Source organism: Liolophura sinensis, chromosome 10, assembly GCF_032854445.1.
Source record: "Liolophura sinensis isolate JHLJ2023 chromosome 10, CUHK_Ljap_v2, whole genome shotgun sequence".
In the NCBI taxonomy this organism is placed as follows: domain Eukaryota; kingdom Metazoa; phylum Mollusca; class Polyplacophora; order Chitonida; family Chitonidae; genus Liolophura; species Liolophura sinensis.
This window is the reverse complement of record NC_088304.1, coordinates 25,111,450-25,128,537: the sequence shown is the minus strand read 5'-3', so window position 1 is coordinate 25,128,537 and position 17,088 is coordinate 25,111,450. Positions and strand designations below refer to the sequence as shown.

General features: G+C 38.6%; 1 protein-coding gene across 1 annotated transcript; it reads left to right on the top strand.

The window, feature by feature from the left end:
* The first annotated feature begins 2,610 nt into the window (after positions 1-2,610).
* LOC135476486 (probable ubiquitin-conjugating enzyme E2 7) lies at positions 2,611-11,426 on the top strand. Its single transcript, XM_064756518.1, has 6 exons — positions 2,611-2,717; positions 4,940-5,042; positions 6,609-6,706; positions 7,405-7,583; positions 8,641-8,752; positions 10,460-11,426. Exons 1-5 carry the CDS (start codon positions 2,669-2,671, stop codon positions 8,713-8,715), a joined length of 504 nt encoding a protein of 167 aa, XP_064612588.1. The 5' UTR covers positions 2,611-2,668; the 3' UTR covers positions 8,716-8,752; positions 10,460-11,426.
* The last annotated feature ends 5,662 nt before the right edge of the window (positions 11,427-17,088 follow it).

Below are 17,088 nucleotides of genomic sequence, written 5' to 3'. Positions count from 1 at the left end.
GTTCTGCAAAAAGTATATTTCAAAACGAAAAGAGAGTAGGCTAACAGCTGTAATCAACATATGTTTGTGTTTATTTCCCTATAATTTCAATCACCCTGTAAAGTAAACATTCCACATCAAAACTGTAAGCAAGCAGATGGCATAAAAATGAACACAGTTCAAATTCAGTCAACACCAATTTCGTTTTATTACTATCTCACTCTAGTAGACAAATCAATTTCTTATCTTAAGCTAATAATGAAACTTTACATTTTAATGAATTGATGCAAATTTTATCAACATAAAGTTTCCATCAAACAATCTTGTTAAATGTCATTTTCTCTGCGTAGGAAAAAACATGAACGGAGCATTTCTAACCATTTCTGGCTTTTGCATTCTTCTGTATATAGGCATAGCTACAGATTTTTTGGGCTGGCTAGTGGGCTGGCTATTTACAGGCTTTCCTACCTGGATAGTATGTCTACCAGACATTGCCATCATCATCATGAGATCCAGGTGATGCATAGTTATAAATAGATACTTCTGACATGTTAAGTAAAGACTTGGTGAGCCAGTGACACCACACGATAAATGCAAACATCACATTTATTATTTCCTAAGCACTGAAACATATGCACGAAACAGGATATGACAAGAGAGAGGTGGGTAAGTGGGGGGGGGGGGGGGGAGGACAGAGGCTGTACCGGTAAATAAAAACACATAGTGGGAAAAACTGACGTCATTTCCTCAATGTTGCCTCCGTACCGGTACCTCAATTAGGCCTATTATCAATACTAGGTTATTATTGTTTGCACAAAACAACATGCACAATACTGTATGTATATTGTCATATATACTGTGAAAATCTGCCGCATGATTTTTAAACAATCTACCATAACCTTACTTCATTAACAACAATGCACAATTATAAACGCCTTGCTTTTTTTTCAGAATATTAAACTTACATGTTAAATAGCTTTAACTACTCACACAGTTTTGGTCTGAAGAAGAATCCATTTTCAGTCAGTATATACTGGTATAACTAAAATAGTTTTCATTTGTACACTTCAACCTAATCTAGTGATATATGGGTCAGTATCTAGGACATGCCTCCTTGCCCTGCACAGTACATAATCGGACGGGATTGATGCACGTGTGTAACTGTCTATACATATGTCTGCCCTGTCACTGTCAGCCTACAGGGGAATTTTAAACTTGCGAGTGCTGTCACTTTGTAAAGCAACGCCAATTTATTGAAGAAGCAGCTTTTCACAATGAGCATCTGAAACCCCTCTCAACTTCAGTGAAGCACACGCCCAGTCATGCAAAAATCGAACATGCCGGTAGCTTTAGGCCAATCAACACGAGCAATCAAAAGAGTAAACCGTTCTTTACACCTTACCTGCTCAAAAACAACGTTCTGTCTGGTGCGGTCAGAGGCAGACTAATGACTGATGAAATCTCATTCTTGCTCGTTATATGTTATCCTGGTGTTTATCACCCAGTGAGTAGTTCTCGCTTCATCTTCAATTATTTTACCTCCTTAGACAGGAGAACTCCAACATGCGTTATAGTTATTTTTACCAACACTTCACCAAGGTGATGTAATGGGGACCCGCGCATGTTTTTGTCTGTACAAGGGCATTGGTCAGATATATATTGCATTTATATACTTATGTGAGTACTAAACGTATGATGCACACTCTTATTCTTACAAGAAGGGGTATACTCAGGCAAAATAATAAAATAAAATAAAACATTTTTAAAAATTAATTAATTTAATTAAAAATTAATTGAATATGCATGTCAATATTGTAGTAACACAACTAATTCTCATAAAGAATGGCGTATCTTTCTTTCTATTTCTGAAGCTAGTATTTCAAACCGGCCCACTTCATTCATCTGTTACGGGGTGAAATGTAATTACCGTGCAGTGCAAGTCGTGTATATTGTATACTGGCATATATCATAGGGTGACATAAAATATAATGCTGCTGATATATTCATTATTAAGTTAAAAAGAATTTGTGACATAACACACAGAAGGTAGTGATTTGTCGGGTAGTTTTAAATTTACATAAAATACACACACTATACATATAGATGTTATGCATACTTGATAAAAAGCACATTAATATAATTTAAATAATAATTTCACAATTGAACATATTTTACATATACCTTTTCTGAACCTAGTCATTTGTAGTATTATAGCGTATAAAGTATTTTATGGCATACACTGTTTGCATAGGCTTAGTCTTTTGTAGGTTTGTAACGTTAAAACATAACCCCATGTATGAAAGCTCCTGCCACCAAAGGACACAGCATATAAAAAAATGTATGTAATCTAGCATATGGAAAAAAAATGAATGTATTTCGAGCTTACTTTTGTCTTCTCTCTGTTCACATTATATCATTTGACAACGATTTAACTTTTTTTTTCTACATTATAATTTGAGTGTTGAGTAATAAAAGAATGTTCATGTGTTTGTGCCAATTATACAATACACTGCAGCTGTCGATGACCGCTTTTATTTCCATTTGCTCGGGAACCGCGAGAAATTCGGTCAGCTGTTGATTTGACCTCCGACCTTAAAACGTCATGTCGCATTCATGCGCTTGCGTGTTCGACTTCTGCCATTACTTGGTTGCGTTTCAGCTGGTGGCCCGTTCTTTGTATCCTTTCTCAATGTCGCGAGAAAGTCAGTCTGCGCTGTTATTGAAAAACCAGCTTGCTGGTGAGTTAATCAGAGTTTTCCTACCAGTTTTACAAGTCATGGGTTTAACCCCGTAGGGCAGTGGAGCCCCACGTTTTCTCGAACACGAGTGAGAGATATGCGGAGTTGTTGTGATACGCACTAAGCCATCACTTCAGTCCAATGGGGTACACGTAGGACGACGAACTGTTTGCTTCACTTACTCCTTGTGGAAAAGTTGTTTAAGTTATTTTTAGATGAACAGCATACGCAAATAGCAGTTATATATGTGTGTGTATGTGTGAGTGGATAAAGTGGTTGCTGAACCACGATTGTTATCAATGATGGAGATGCTAACAGTAAATAACAGTAAATAAAACGATGAAGATTTCAAAACCAAACTCAACTGTTTACTGTCACAGATATTGTGATATACACTGTTGCTTTTTTAAAAGTTTAGATCAAATTAGTCTTACCTTTAATTTAAGGGTGACTCATTTGTCAGATATAGTTAATGTACAATAAGCAGTATTATTTGCTATTAGACTTCGCTAGTTTTAGCAAGGTAGGGGTAACAGATTGTGGAAAGGCCAATTACTTCACCTTGGATGTCTTGGTTTGACACCAATGTTTTCAACAAATTCCAGAGATGCCTAAAGTTCTGAATGAAAGACACCCGGTAGTTATCTGCAAATGGACATTGGTTTAATCAACATCCAAAAACACCCCATGTGTCAGAGTGACTTTGCAGGGCCATATCAAGAGTCGTTTTAGTTCCAGCAAGGGTTTGGGCTCCCAAACTAATCAAGCTGTATTAGACAAGTATCGAACAAAAATGGGAAATGGTTTACCAATATGAAGTTTCCATACAAATTTCTTTCATTGTCAGTCTTAAGAGCTCTCAAAAGTCATCATTTTGAGTTGCATGTTAAAACCTTCAAAGGTTGGGATCAGGACATTAAACTGATCTCTTGATATAGCCCTGACTTGAGACACCAGACACGATCATGACACAAAATGACAGATAAACAAGTGTTTGTGAAGACAAGCTGGTCACACTTTAATGAGAAACTCGTAAAATTCCTTTCTGCCTGTATCAAGACGGCCCAAAGCTGTGAACTCAATGTCCTTTCCTTTATTGCATCACAATTACAGGTGAACATGTGACGTTACAGGACCTGGGGCCAGTTTCATGAAGCATATGTAGCGTTAAGTATCCCTTAGCTAAGTGCACTTTATATTTCTACAACATACATTGCCATGGTAGTTAAGGGCTTACTTAACTAAGTGCGCTTCATGAAACTGGCCCCTGACATCACTTTGTCACCTAAGCAACCTAAATACAGGGTCAGACAGAGTAATATTCACATGTGGATCAATCTCATACAGTCAGTAATCTGATCCAGTTCGCTCTGGGTCAGTGAAATTTGTCACATGAATGCGAAATCTGCTGTTTCCATGAACCTGGCGTCTTTTGTCTTCCCAGACAACTGTAGCTGATACATCATCACGAATCACACACCGTTATGATAATCTCTATTTCATAGGCTTTGAAAGTATGTATCTTTGTATGGTAAGTTTGAGATTTTATGCAATCGTTAATAAGAATCTCACTTTCTCCTTCAGTGTATTTACAGGTATTTAACAAGTCATTGTTAAAAATTCCCTTGTTTTGTCTCTTTGTGGGGCCTTGGAGACAGTATGTCAATGAAGGCACTTGTGTGGCGGCTCACTCAGCCTAATGTTTGTTGAAGACCGCTTCTCATCTGCTAGTAATATACATGGTGTGCATATCTTACTTTACCTGTAGGAAAGTTTCTTTATAACTCACCAAAGACAGGTGGTTTAACCCATCACTGTTCATATTCCGTAGCACATAACACTGATCTCTATCATACATGTCTTATACCCTTTTTCTTCTAAAACTTGTGACACCTGGTCTGCTCATGTTAGCCCATATATATGTAATTCTAGCAGGAATATTGAGTTTCTTTTTTCTCACATGGTAAGACCATCTAATGAACAACATACTCATTTCTTTCCTTTTCCAAAAAGCTGGTAAAGAAATGTAATATTTCACTCTCAACACTACTAATATCGGTCCTAAATTTTAGAAGAATTAGAGCAAGTTAAAAATTCCTGACTTGAGTCACAGTCAAATGATTCGCTGTCGAAAAGAAGACGGAAAGGAGAAAAAGAACTCTGCAATAAGTACAATTACCTTGTACTTCTAGCAATCTGCATTGTTTGTCCTGTGTTTACAGAGCTTAGGCGGCGACCCATGGAGGGATTCTCTGCAGGCCTCATAGATGACGATGATATTTACAAGTGGGAAGTACTGGTCATAGGACCTCAGGATACTTGCTTGTAAGTCTTGTTCAAATGTAGATATAACTTATAGTGATGTCTAAGTACTAGACATAGGGTCTCAGGATGTTTGCTTGTAAGTGATAGTAATGCCTATGTACTGGACATAGGGCCTGGTAATACCTTCTTGTAAGTGTTCACTTGTACATGTGACTAACAGTAATGTCTAAGTACATGTACTGGACATAGGGCATGGGGATACCTGTTTGTAAATGTTCACTTGTACATGTGACTGACAGTAATGTCTGTGTTCTGGACATAGGGCCTGGGGATACCTGCTTGTCAGGAATGTTCACTTGTGCATGCGGCTGATAGTAATGTCTGTGCACTGGACATAGGGCCTGGGGATACTTGCTTGTAAGTAAAGTTCGCTTGTACATGCGGCTGATAGTAATGTCTGTGTTCTGGACATAGGGCCTGGGGATACCTGCTTGTCAGGAATGTTCACTTGTGCATGCGGCTGATAGTAATGTCTGTGTACTGGACATAGGGCCTGGGGATACTTGCTTGTAAGTAAAGTTCGCTTGTACATGTGACTGATAGCAATGTCTACATGTATGTACTGGACATAGGGCCTGGGGATACCTGCTTGTAAGTGGTATTGACTTGTACATGTGACTGAAAGTAATGTCTGTGTACTGGACGTAGGGCATGGGGGATACCTGCTTGTTAGTGGTTTTCACTTGTAAATGTGACTGATAGCAATGTCTATGTACTGGATGTACATAGGGCCTGGGAATACTTGCTTGTGAGTGATGTTCACTTGTACATGTGACTGATAGTAATGTTTGTGTACTGGGCAAAGGGCATGGGGGATACCTGCTTGTTAGTGGTTTTCACTTGTAAATGTGACTGATAGCAATGTCTATGTTCTGGGTGTAGGGCCTGGGGATACCTGCTTGTAAGTGATGTTCACTTGTACATGTGACTGATAGTAATGTCTATGTTCTGGGCATAGGCCGTGGGATACTTGCTTGTAAGTGATGTTCACTTGTACATGTGGCTGATAGCAATGTTTGTGTACTGGGCATAGGGCCTGGGGATACTTGCTTGTAAGTGATGTTCACTTGTACATGTGGCTGATAGCAATGTTTGTGTACTGGGCATAGGGCCTGGGGATACTTGCTTGTAAGTGATGTTCACTTATACATGTGACTGATAGTAATGCCTGTGTACATGTACTGGACATAAGGCATGGGGATACCTGCTTGTAAGTGTTCACTTGTACATGTGACTGACAGTAATGCCTATGTACTGGGCACTGGGCATGGGTATACCTGCTTGTAAGTGATGTTCACGTGTACATGTGACGGATAGGAATGCCTATGTACTGGTCACAGGGCCTGGGAATACCTACTTGTAAGTCTTGTTCACTTGAACAATTAAGTAATAATGATGTCCAAGTAAAAATTTGGTCTGTTTGTTAGTGTGAGTGTACTCATTATTAGTGCATGTGTCCTTGTCATTAGTGCCTGTGTACTTGTCATTAATGGCACATATTGACTTGTTAATATACTTGATGAACTCTTGTTGTCATCTCCCTTGTTTTTCTGGCTTCATTCACAGTGAGGGGGGAGTATTTAAAGCGCATCTGATATTTCCCAAAGAGTATCCTCATCGACCTCCAAAAATGGTGTTTATATCAGATATCTGGCACCCAAACAGTGAGTATTGAATATATATATAAATACACCTGTATGTTAAAATAATATATTGACCTTTTTGAATGACTGTCCCACATGAGTTTATCAGTCACCAGTTGGTGCCTATCATTTATGGAAACGCCCCTTTGGAAGATGTGGTGACTTCCATATCATCTGTCTTATTTAATATTGGACCAGGGATACTTCACACAAATAACCTTGATTTAATATTAAGTTACGGGATCATACTTACCACTCTTACCGCTTTCTCCAAGGGTACATTATCAAAAATGTCCGGCACCTGTTTTAAGATTTGGTATTAAATTTAATTCTGAGTGTATTCCTAGTTTTGAGCATAGCATCTGGGTTCTGTGCAATGAGCAGGAGGTCATAAATAACATGGAGCTGAATCAGCAAAATGCTGATTTCTAGTGTTTTATGTACTACAGGGTTCTGGTACTTAACTCTCAAATTTGTGGTTAAGACATACATGTACTCTGATTACTTCTCCAGTTTTATTTACCTGAAACTGAAACATTTTTCACAGTAAAATCTTACTCAGGGGCCAGTCTTGCCTGGGTTAAATTCGCTTTGTTTTACACCTTAGTGAGTGTCTTGATAGGACCAAGGAGAATGTTGAAGATTGGCACAGAGTAGCCATGAATTGACATTGTTTAGTTTGTGTTTCATGTGTCGCTGTGTTGTTGTTGTGGTTTCAGTTGACAAAGACGGCAATGTGTGTATATCAATCCTACACGAGCCCGGGGATGACAAGTTTGGTTACGAGAAGGCCTCTGAGCGCTGGCTACCAGTACATACTGTAGAGACAATACTTGTTAGTGTGATATCAATGTTAGCTGACCCCAATGATGAGTCACCAGCCAATGTAGATGCAGCAGTGAGTATACAGAGAAATGAGGCTTACGTGTAGAATAAATGACCCCAAATTTGGCCTGTGACTTACATAGCACTTTTTTCCTGATTCTGATTCTGTTTTTCTTAGAAATTTTGTTCTGGGGTTTGTTCGGAAGGTAGAGTGATATTGTGCTGGAAAAATGTAAGTTTCATCACCCGAGGTAATATTTTATGACATAATTTTGCCCATAAAAACACACTTTTTGAGGGGATGAAATTTTAGGTGATTCACCGTGTATCTGTCATATCTGTGTTATGATACTGTATGATTATTTTCATTACTTATCGCTAGCACAGTTGGTAGAGTGTCCGCTTCAGGAGTGGTAGATCCAGGGTCAATCCTAGGTCGATTCACACCTTTAAAAGAGGAAAATGCACCTTCCTCGCTTGGCGTTCAGCGTGAAGGGGATAGTGCAACTGACCCATATCAGTATGGCTTGTTTGGGGTGGCTTACTTGCTTTCGGTAAGCCGTCTCAGTGGAGCAGCACCAGATAAAAGAGCGGTGGAAATATGTCCCGCGACAAGGAGGCACATTACATGCATTCTTAAGGATTCCTTCATCGTCATATGGCTGAAAAATTGTTAAGTACGACGTTAAATCCCAAGCACTCACTTGGTACATTCAACTGCTCTCACTGTTCATATGGGCCTTTTAGACAAGAAGGGCTTGTTAGACAACACACTTGTAGGGCCATTAGCCATAGTTGGGAGACAACTTCTTTGTCACCAGTATGGCATACGTGGAACAAGTGGAAAGTTCATCAGTAACTTGCCAGAGGTCTGTGGGTTATCCCAGGTTTTCTCCAAATATCAAACCATCTTACCAGTGAAACATTTTTGAGTATGGCATTAAACAGTAATCAGCTGAACAAATAATTTTAATAAATAAGGAATAAATCTTCGCAAAGATTTGTACCTAGTGTCCGGAAGCTTACTTAGCGTTAAGTAGCTCTTAGCTAAGTGCACTTGGTACCTCCACACAATCTATCTGCATGGTAGTGAAGCTAAGTTTTTGTTTTGTTTTTTTTTTGTTTTGTAGAAAATGTGGCGAGAACATCCAGAAGAATTCAAGAGACGAGTTACTCAGTGTGTGCGAAAAAGTCAGGAGTGTTGATCTTCGTGTTCAGGAATTATTAACCTATATGCAAAAGGTGAGCACTGATAGCCAGACAGTGGTAATAGTGTAAGTGTGTGGATTGTTTAGTACGGTGAGATCTGTGTGATACAGTGGATTGTTTAGGACAGTGAGATCTGTGTGATACAGTGGATTGTTTAGTACGGTGAGATCTGTGTGATACAGTGGATTGTTTAGGACAGTGAGATCTGTGTGATACAGTGGATTGTTTAGTACAGTGAGATCTGTGTGATACAGTGGATTGTTTAGTACGGTGAGATCTGTGTGATACAGTGGATTGTTTAGTATGGTGAGATCTGTGTGATACAGTGGATTGTTTAGTGTGGTGAGATCTGTGTGATACAGTGGATTGTTTAGTACGGTGAGATCTGTGTGATACAGTGGATTGTTTAGTACAGTCAGATCTGTGTGATACAGTGGATTGTTTAGTACGGTGAGATCTGTGTGATACAGTGGATTGTTTAGTACGGTGAGATCTGTGTGATACAGTGGATTGTTTAGTGTGGTGAGATCTGTGTGATACAGTGGATTGTTTAGTACAGTGAGATCTGTGTGATACAGTGGATTGTTTAGTACAGTGAGATCTGTGTGATACAGTGGATTGTTTAGTACAGTGAGATCTGTGTGATACAGTGGATTGTTTAGTACAGTGAGATCTGTGTGATACAGTGGATTGTTTAGTATGGTGAGATCTGTGTGATACAGTGGATTGTTTAGTGTGGTGAGATCTGTGTGATACAGTGGATTGTTTAGTACGGTGAGATCTGTGTGATACAGTGGATTGTTTAGTACAGTGAGATCTGTGTGATACAGTGGACTGTTTAGTACGGTGAGATCTGTGTGATACAGTGGATTGTTTAGTACGGTGAGATCTGTGTGATACAGTGGATTGTTTAGTGTGGTGAGATCTGTGATACAGTGGATTGTTTAGTGTGGTGAGATCTGTGTGATACAGCAGATTGTTTAGTACGGTGAGATCTGTGTGATACAGTGGATTGTTTAGTATGGTGAGATCTGTGTGATACAGTGGATTGTTTAGTACGGTGAGATCTGTGTGATACAGTGGATTGTTTAGTGTGGTGAGACCTGTGTGATACAGTGGATTGTTTAGTACGGTGAGATCTGTGTGATACAGTGGATTGTTTAGTGTGGTGAGATCTGTGTGATACAGTGGATTGTTTAGTACAGTGAGATCTGTGTGATACAGTGGATTGTTTAGTGTGGTGAGATCTGTGTGATACAGTGGATTGTTTAGTGTGGTGAGATCTGTGTGATACAGTGGATTGGTTTAGTACAGTGAGATCTGTGTGATACAGTGGATTGTTTAGTACGGTGAGATCTGTGTGATACAGTGTATCTCAATGACTTCTGGGTCTGGCAGCAACCTGTGGATGGTCATGGGTTTCCACAGGGCTCTGCCCAGTTTCCTCCTACCATAATGCTGGCCGATGTCGTATAAGTGAAGTATTCTTGAGTATGGCGTAAAACACCAATCAAATAAATCATTGACTTCTGATATGTCTGTCTCTCACATTTTTGACATCCAATATTATAAATTTGGCTGGTGTCTCAAACATTTCATATCCTATCTTTTAACATGTACATGTCAGTTAAACTTTTGACGCTTTAACTTTTAACGTTAGCTGGTGAAATTTTTGACAACTTATCTTTTAATTTGGTCCTGTGTGCAAGGCTGAGTGGACTGAATTTTGGTTTGTTTTAGAGTGTCATCAACCAGTGCTGGAAGTCTGGGTATTTTTATATGAAATGGACATGGGTGATGATGATGATGATGGTGGACAGCCTTCAGCTCACCCGTCAATCCTTGTCATCGTGTCACACAGACTTAACAAACAGTGTGCGAGTCCATCCTCACCTGTGTATAAATGTTATATAAACAAGGATCATCCACAACAAAGTGTACCTCATCTGCGAAAGTGAATGTAAAGCTGAAACTGAAAGTAAAACCAAACTCCAGTAGTACGTCTGAGTCTTCGTCACGTTCTTGCAACTTTTGTGTGTATATTCTTGGGATGGATGATCAGGTTCAGGAACAGCAAATGCATCTGCTATGGTAGAGAAAATGAAAGTGAAACCATCTACAGTAGGACGTCAGAGTGGTGGTGACGTGATGCTCTCGCACCTTGTGGGTATATTCATGGGACGAATGATCGGGTATGGATTCAGTAACAGCAAACACATCCTCATCGGGAGAATCACTCATCATTTTACGATTGCTGTCGTCGAACCTGATTGACTGTCCAGTGTAAAAACGTCTCCTCCTGTATGTTTATGTAAATAGGTTCGTCAGTATTTACATATATATCTCTGTGTGTGTGTCTTGCATTTACTGTATCTTACTGTATCCCCAGGAATGCAAAAAACTGCCGTAGGCATGGGAAAGTGTTTATCCTAAGCATTGAGAAATTTAAAAGCCAATTCCCTTTAAGCTTCTGACAGAAATAGTGCTCTGTAAAATTTGTCACCTTGGTACAATGATGAGTCACCAGCTAATGCTGGTACAGGTACATTGCTTCAAAATAGACTGCTTGTTTTATGGGAAAATGTCAACATTCTCTTCAATATCAGAATCGCCTCTGAGCTCTTGTCATAAATACATACATACATACATAGAGACTGATGCCTCTGAGCTCTTGTCATAAATACAAACATACATACATACATACACACATACATACATACATACATGTCGTGTAGCAAATTGAAATAGGTCTCAGGTCGTTGTGAACTTCTGATGCCGTAATTCAGGAATCTTACAATTGTTAGAGCAGGAATAATTTGCCAACAATCCATCTGTTGGATGTCTCCACTGTTTGGGAACAAAGATGCTGCCAGTGAAGAATTTGTGCATGCTTTTTCACTGGGTGTTTCATCACTAGGATGCCACAACAGTGGTAGTACTGGTACTGTTGCAAAGCAAGAATACTTGACATATCTTTGAATGCTTAAAAACATGTTGCGCGTAAGCTTACCTAAACATTGCAGTCACTGGTTGGGGGGGGTGGGGTGGGGGGGGGGGGGCTGGAGGGGGAGGGCTTAACAGGCTAGCACGGCCAACTTACACAAAGCACTCTTAGTGTAAAGGGAGCCATTTCCATAAAGCCATTCCTGACTCGAGTCAAAATTGAAAAAATCTCTAGCAATTTTTACTTTTTGATAAAAATTACTAGCTGGAAGAAGCTGGAATTTAGACATATTTGTCTTAAGATAACATTCATGAAGTGGTCAAGAAATTAACTGGTCCAAGACTAAGAATATCATATTTCAAGGTTTGACTAGTAGAAGAGTCAAAAATGGCTGCGTGGAATCGTTCCCTGACTGCCATGGCGAGATAATTCCTACCGTGCTTGATCGCCATGGTAGTTAAGAGGACTTCATGCAAGCAGACCCAGGGGTTAATTCCACAAAGACACGTCCGACTTCGGTCAAAACTTCAAACATTTTCAGAATGTTTAGTTTTCGATAATGGAAGATAAAATTGTGACACATTTGTCTTAAGATAATGCTGATGAGATGCTCGAAATTTTAATTTGCAGGGCTCGAAAATAAGCTCTAATATCCTATTTTAAATTTTTGACTTAAAAGTCAAAACTGTCTTTGTGAAATCAACTTCTGATATGTTAAATAGTGGTTAGCATAGCGGCTTAGGCCCCATCTGAATCTTATATACACATACATACGGATTGGATAAGCTGTATAGATTTGATTAAGGTGCAGATTTTGTAGACCTCATAAAATAATATGTGTGCCCGTCTAAAATGTAGAAGTATTATCATTATTTCTGTTTTGGAGCTGAGCACTTTTTTATGTAAACGTCTCTCTCAGTTTTTTTTTTTTCTTAAAATATATTTTGCTTGAAAGCTATGGGGGTCATCTACACGTATAAACTGGATTGTTTTGCAACTTCTAGAATTCAGAGCTCATTTCTGTTAAACTTTAAAAACTTGAATAATTGCAGATTCCAGAGTCGTTTCTGTCAGAGCAGTTTGAGATTACCTGTCCATTCACTTACTGTAGCAGTTACAAGAAGTTATCTTTTGATTGTGTGTATGCATTTGGCTGTATTGCAAAAAGTGTATATCACCTGTAAAAACAGTAACCAGTAATTAAGAAATAGAGTTTGTTAAAATTTCACCGGCATTGGTATAGGCCGGCGTGCAAAGAGTTTTTTTCTTTTCTGTTTTGTTCCACACGCATGAAACCAGCTTGTGGAGATACATGTAATAGCCAAAAAGTTGGAAGCTATGGAAAGATAACTCTTTCTTCACTCACCTCTTCCAGTGATATAGGACTGCAGGTACATGTATGATTTACCATATTTATCTTCGTGTACTGTTAATTAGACTCACCTGTTTTGAACTTTCAGGCGATTCTGTAGGACTTTTTCTATACTGCTGTATACATATTTAATTATATTAATTTTATTTGAATGCCACAGCTAATGTTACAAAAATGGATCACCCTGTATTTAACTTGTCTGATTGATTTTAAAGGGAATTCATGAAGAATGGAAAAATGCTGTTGGTAATTTGGAGGAAGTAGAATATCTGATGAGCTATAAGGCCTTCATCAGTATTGTGTATGACCTGGTCCCTGTGTACAAACCAGCAAAGGAAACTGAACAGGGAATTCAACACCACACCCGTCCAGGCATATCACTCGCACGAGGCAGTGGCAAACAGATGGTGCAGTGAAAGAGAACATCGTAGGTATATGGAAAATTAACAACGGTGGATGATATTCGGAAATCGTAACTTGTGATACAGAACAGTCTCCGCGTGTATACATGTGTACGAGCTGCCCAGAAGCTTTGGTATTTTGGTATGCTGGGTAATAGCTACATGGAGGTTTTACTTTGCATGTACTGCTTGGAAGGAATGGTTTCATTATGCTTGTTGATAGGTCAGTGGGCAATGGTGGCCATAGATATGGGCTATACCACGTTGTGATTAGTGTTTTACCCAGACACTGTTCTCTCTCAGTCTTGAGCATTTCAGGGCAGATAACTCCACATTTGTTAATAAATAACTGTTATGCCCCCCTGAGCTGCTACAACACTGCCAAATCACTATCATGTCGTTGGCAAGACAGCAGATGTGAAATGGCACAGTCACTCATATTCAATATCATTCCACCCAAATTGTGCCTTCTGCGAGGGAGAAAAAACCAGCAGTGATGTTCGTCAGCTCAGGGCTGTAGCCCCAGACCATAAGTAACGAGATAACATCTTCATTCCATCGATTTACATATATCTTAATGGCAAAAGATAGCAATTAATGTGTTCTGTTTGAGTACAAACAAGGTCTAAGGGGCCGATTTCACGTTACAATTTTAGATTTAAGTTAAAACTTTAAAATCTCAATATAGTTTGCAGTTTATGGTCCCAAAAATTCAAATTTTACAGGTGAGGTTAGTAAGTGTTCCCGATTTTATCTTCTTGGTCAGAAAATGTTTAAATCGTATTTGCATATTTTGGCTCCAGTGGAAACTTTGTGGAATTGATCCTTGATGGGCATTAGGCCTACTTAACTGTATTGTTTTCTTTTGGTTATAAATGTACATGTGCCATATTGTTCTCAGCCAGTTACATTGCTTTTATCCTCAAGGCTTTGATTGGCTCTCAAGTGCTGAAATCAATTCTAATCCAGTGTTTGTGTGAAGCGTTAAAAATTAAGTGGCGATTGATTTCTGGAATGAAATACATGGTCATTAAGAATGTGTTTTACTGACTTTGATTATGAAGTCATCCTACAAATGACCTTTTGGCTCAGATCATTTTTACAACTGGTAATAGTTTCATATACATGTACAAAATGCTGTTACCAAGATCGCAAATATCATTTGGATCTCCAGTTTACATTGTAAAATAGAGCTTTATATAAAGTTGAATTTATTTTGAAGTTAGATATATTGGTTTTATTAAAATCCTCCAGGAAAAATCCTTACGAGCATAGTAATACTAGATTTCTTTCTTATCTTACCTCAGTGAGTGCTACAAAAGTTTTTGTGAAAAGGCAAATTATGAAGTTGAATACCAGCTTATCCAGTGCATTTGTAGTCGCTGAGAAATAGAAGTTTGTTTATGCAGAAATTGAGTTCCAGTATCCAAAATAACAATTTGCCTGCCCTTCTTCATGCAAAAAATTTGAGTAAATGATTAAAAAAAATAGAAAATATGCATGTATCAAGTACTGCAAAGCTTGATGACCAGTCCGAAAACAGTCCTATGTAGGTATCTTTCTGCCACGTCAGCCTTTCGACATTCAGTGCACATGTACTAATTTCTACTGCCAGAAGTCCAAAGCGGGACGTATTACATCATTTCAGTGATGCTGGACAGTCCACTGCGGAGTCGTAACACAACGCCGCAGTGGGTTGACCCAATACATCACAGATGAAACTGCATCATACGACAAAAGACTGGTGATGTGCAATTCCAAATTTACAGTAGTGCCACCTTTTGTGAGAGGAAAATCTGTCAGTACCCCATTGTTTTGCCCCTTCAGAACTTTTGGTTCTCCCATTTTAACCATTTCAACCCTCCTTTGACTGTTACTCTTATGGGAGAATGCATGTAGTACAGCTTTCAAAAGATTCATTGCAGATTCCATGGCTCATCCTATTTAAATCAGTCAGCTTTACATGTAGTTGAGTTTTAGTTATCGTTCAAATAAGCAGACAAAAAAAAAACTGATGTGAAAATGCCTTAATTCCAACTTTAAAAATCTTAAAAATGTAAAATAGACAATTTTGATTCTATAAAAAAAGTTGTTTCCTGTACAAAAATTGGCTAGGCAATGCAATTTCTTATGTAATGAGTGTTAATTTGTGTTTGGCAAAACCATAGAAAAACTCAAGTGTTTGCAACATATGGGAAGACGTTCATGAACATGTATTACTGTATATCAGCAGTCTTCACATATTCAGATGTTCTAAACATAATTTGTCAGTTGATCAGGATAATTTATTACGTGTTTCTCACTTCACACCTGAGTTTTGTTTTTCGTGTTATGTTTTCCTTTCACAAAAACAATAAATTATCATCATGTTTATGTGAAGAGTTCTGAACTTTTTTTTTTTTTTTTTTTTTTGTTGCCTATTCCTTACCATGAACAGAGTTACATTACCAGACACATATTATGCAACTACCATACTTGCATAAGAATCATAGGCGCTCTGGTTTCCTCCAGCGATGAGGAGACGGTTCAATCCCAGCCATGGACTGGGACTTTTTACATTCTTTTGCTCCCACTTTTCACAGAGCCAGCCTGTTCAAAAGAAGTGGTTGATGGCCCTTATGGGATCGTTTGCAGTCTTAAATTTTATTTAAGTCTTCCACTGTTATGGTGTGGAATGCTGTTTCGCACGTAGAAAAGGTTCCTCAGTAGTTTGCCAAAGGGCAGTGGTTTAACCCAAGTACTCCCTTTCCCTCCGCCCAGAAAACTGGATGCCAGCATATAAGTGACAAATTTTGGAGTACGGGTATGAAACAACAACAACAATCAAATCCAGCAAACATACATGAATAAGAATCTAATTAAGCACCTTCCTCCAGATTACACCCTCAAGTACCAGCAGTCCAGTGTTCAGTATGGTGGGGAGCCTTATTAACTTCTCATTTCCTTCTGAACAAAACATTACGCTTAACCAAATTTCAAACACAAGATCTCTGCAGATAGAAGACATGCTTGTACAATACCATGGAAGAAAATAAGCTTTTTATGTACAAATCTTTTCCATTTATTTAATGCACCAGTACATAATACAGTACATGTGTACTTGAACATTATTACATGTTTTACATAATTTATGCAAGTATACAATCAATACTCATGCTTTTCTGTATTTATGACATGAAAACAGTGGACTTCTTGCTTTTGTCTTACGTCATACTGTTTAGTGTAGCTATGTTAGATAAAAAGTGGCATAAATTTAGAAGTTGTAATACGTTGTAACAAAAGCAAGCTGCTAGTTTTATCGACAGCCACTTGTATTTCAAGGTTTTGAGGTAGCAACACTTGTTCCAAGCCTAATGGTAAACTTTCTTTATAACATTTGTGTATGGAGAGATACCAAAATGATGCTAACTTGAATACAAGTTGTTGTTGTTGCTGTCCTAAAAAACAGCCATGTAATGAACAAGTGCTGTTTGTTAGTCTTAAACAACTGACCCTGTATACACCAGTAAACCAATACACCAGCAAACCGATACACCAGCAAACTGATACACCAGCGAACCAATACACCAGCAAACCGATACACCAGTAAACCAATACACCAGCAAACCGATACACCAGCAAACCGATACACCAGCAAACCAATACACCAGCA

What these genes read in the sequence shown, in the direction of transcription:
- LOC135476486 (XM_064756518.1), top strand. Translation starts at nt 2,669, where the DNA reads ATGTCGCGAGAAAGTCAGTCTGCGCTGTTATTGAAAAACCAGCTTGCT. An exon ending in GGACCTCAGGATACTTGCTT is followed by an intron (nt 5,043 to 6,608) that starts GTAAGTCTTGTT and finishes CTTCATTCACAG; the next exon opens with TGAGGGGGGAGTATTTAAAG. An exon ending in CAGCCAATGTAGATGCAGCA is followed by an intron (nt 7,584 to 8,640) that starts GTGAGTATACAG and finishes TTTGTTTTGTAG; the next exon opens with AAAATGTGGCGAGAACATCC.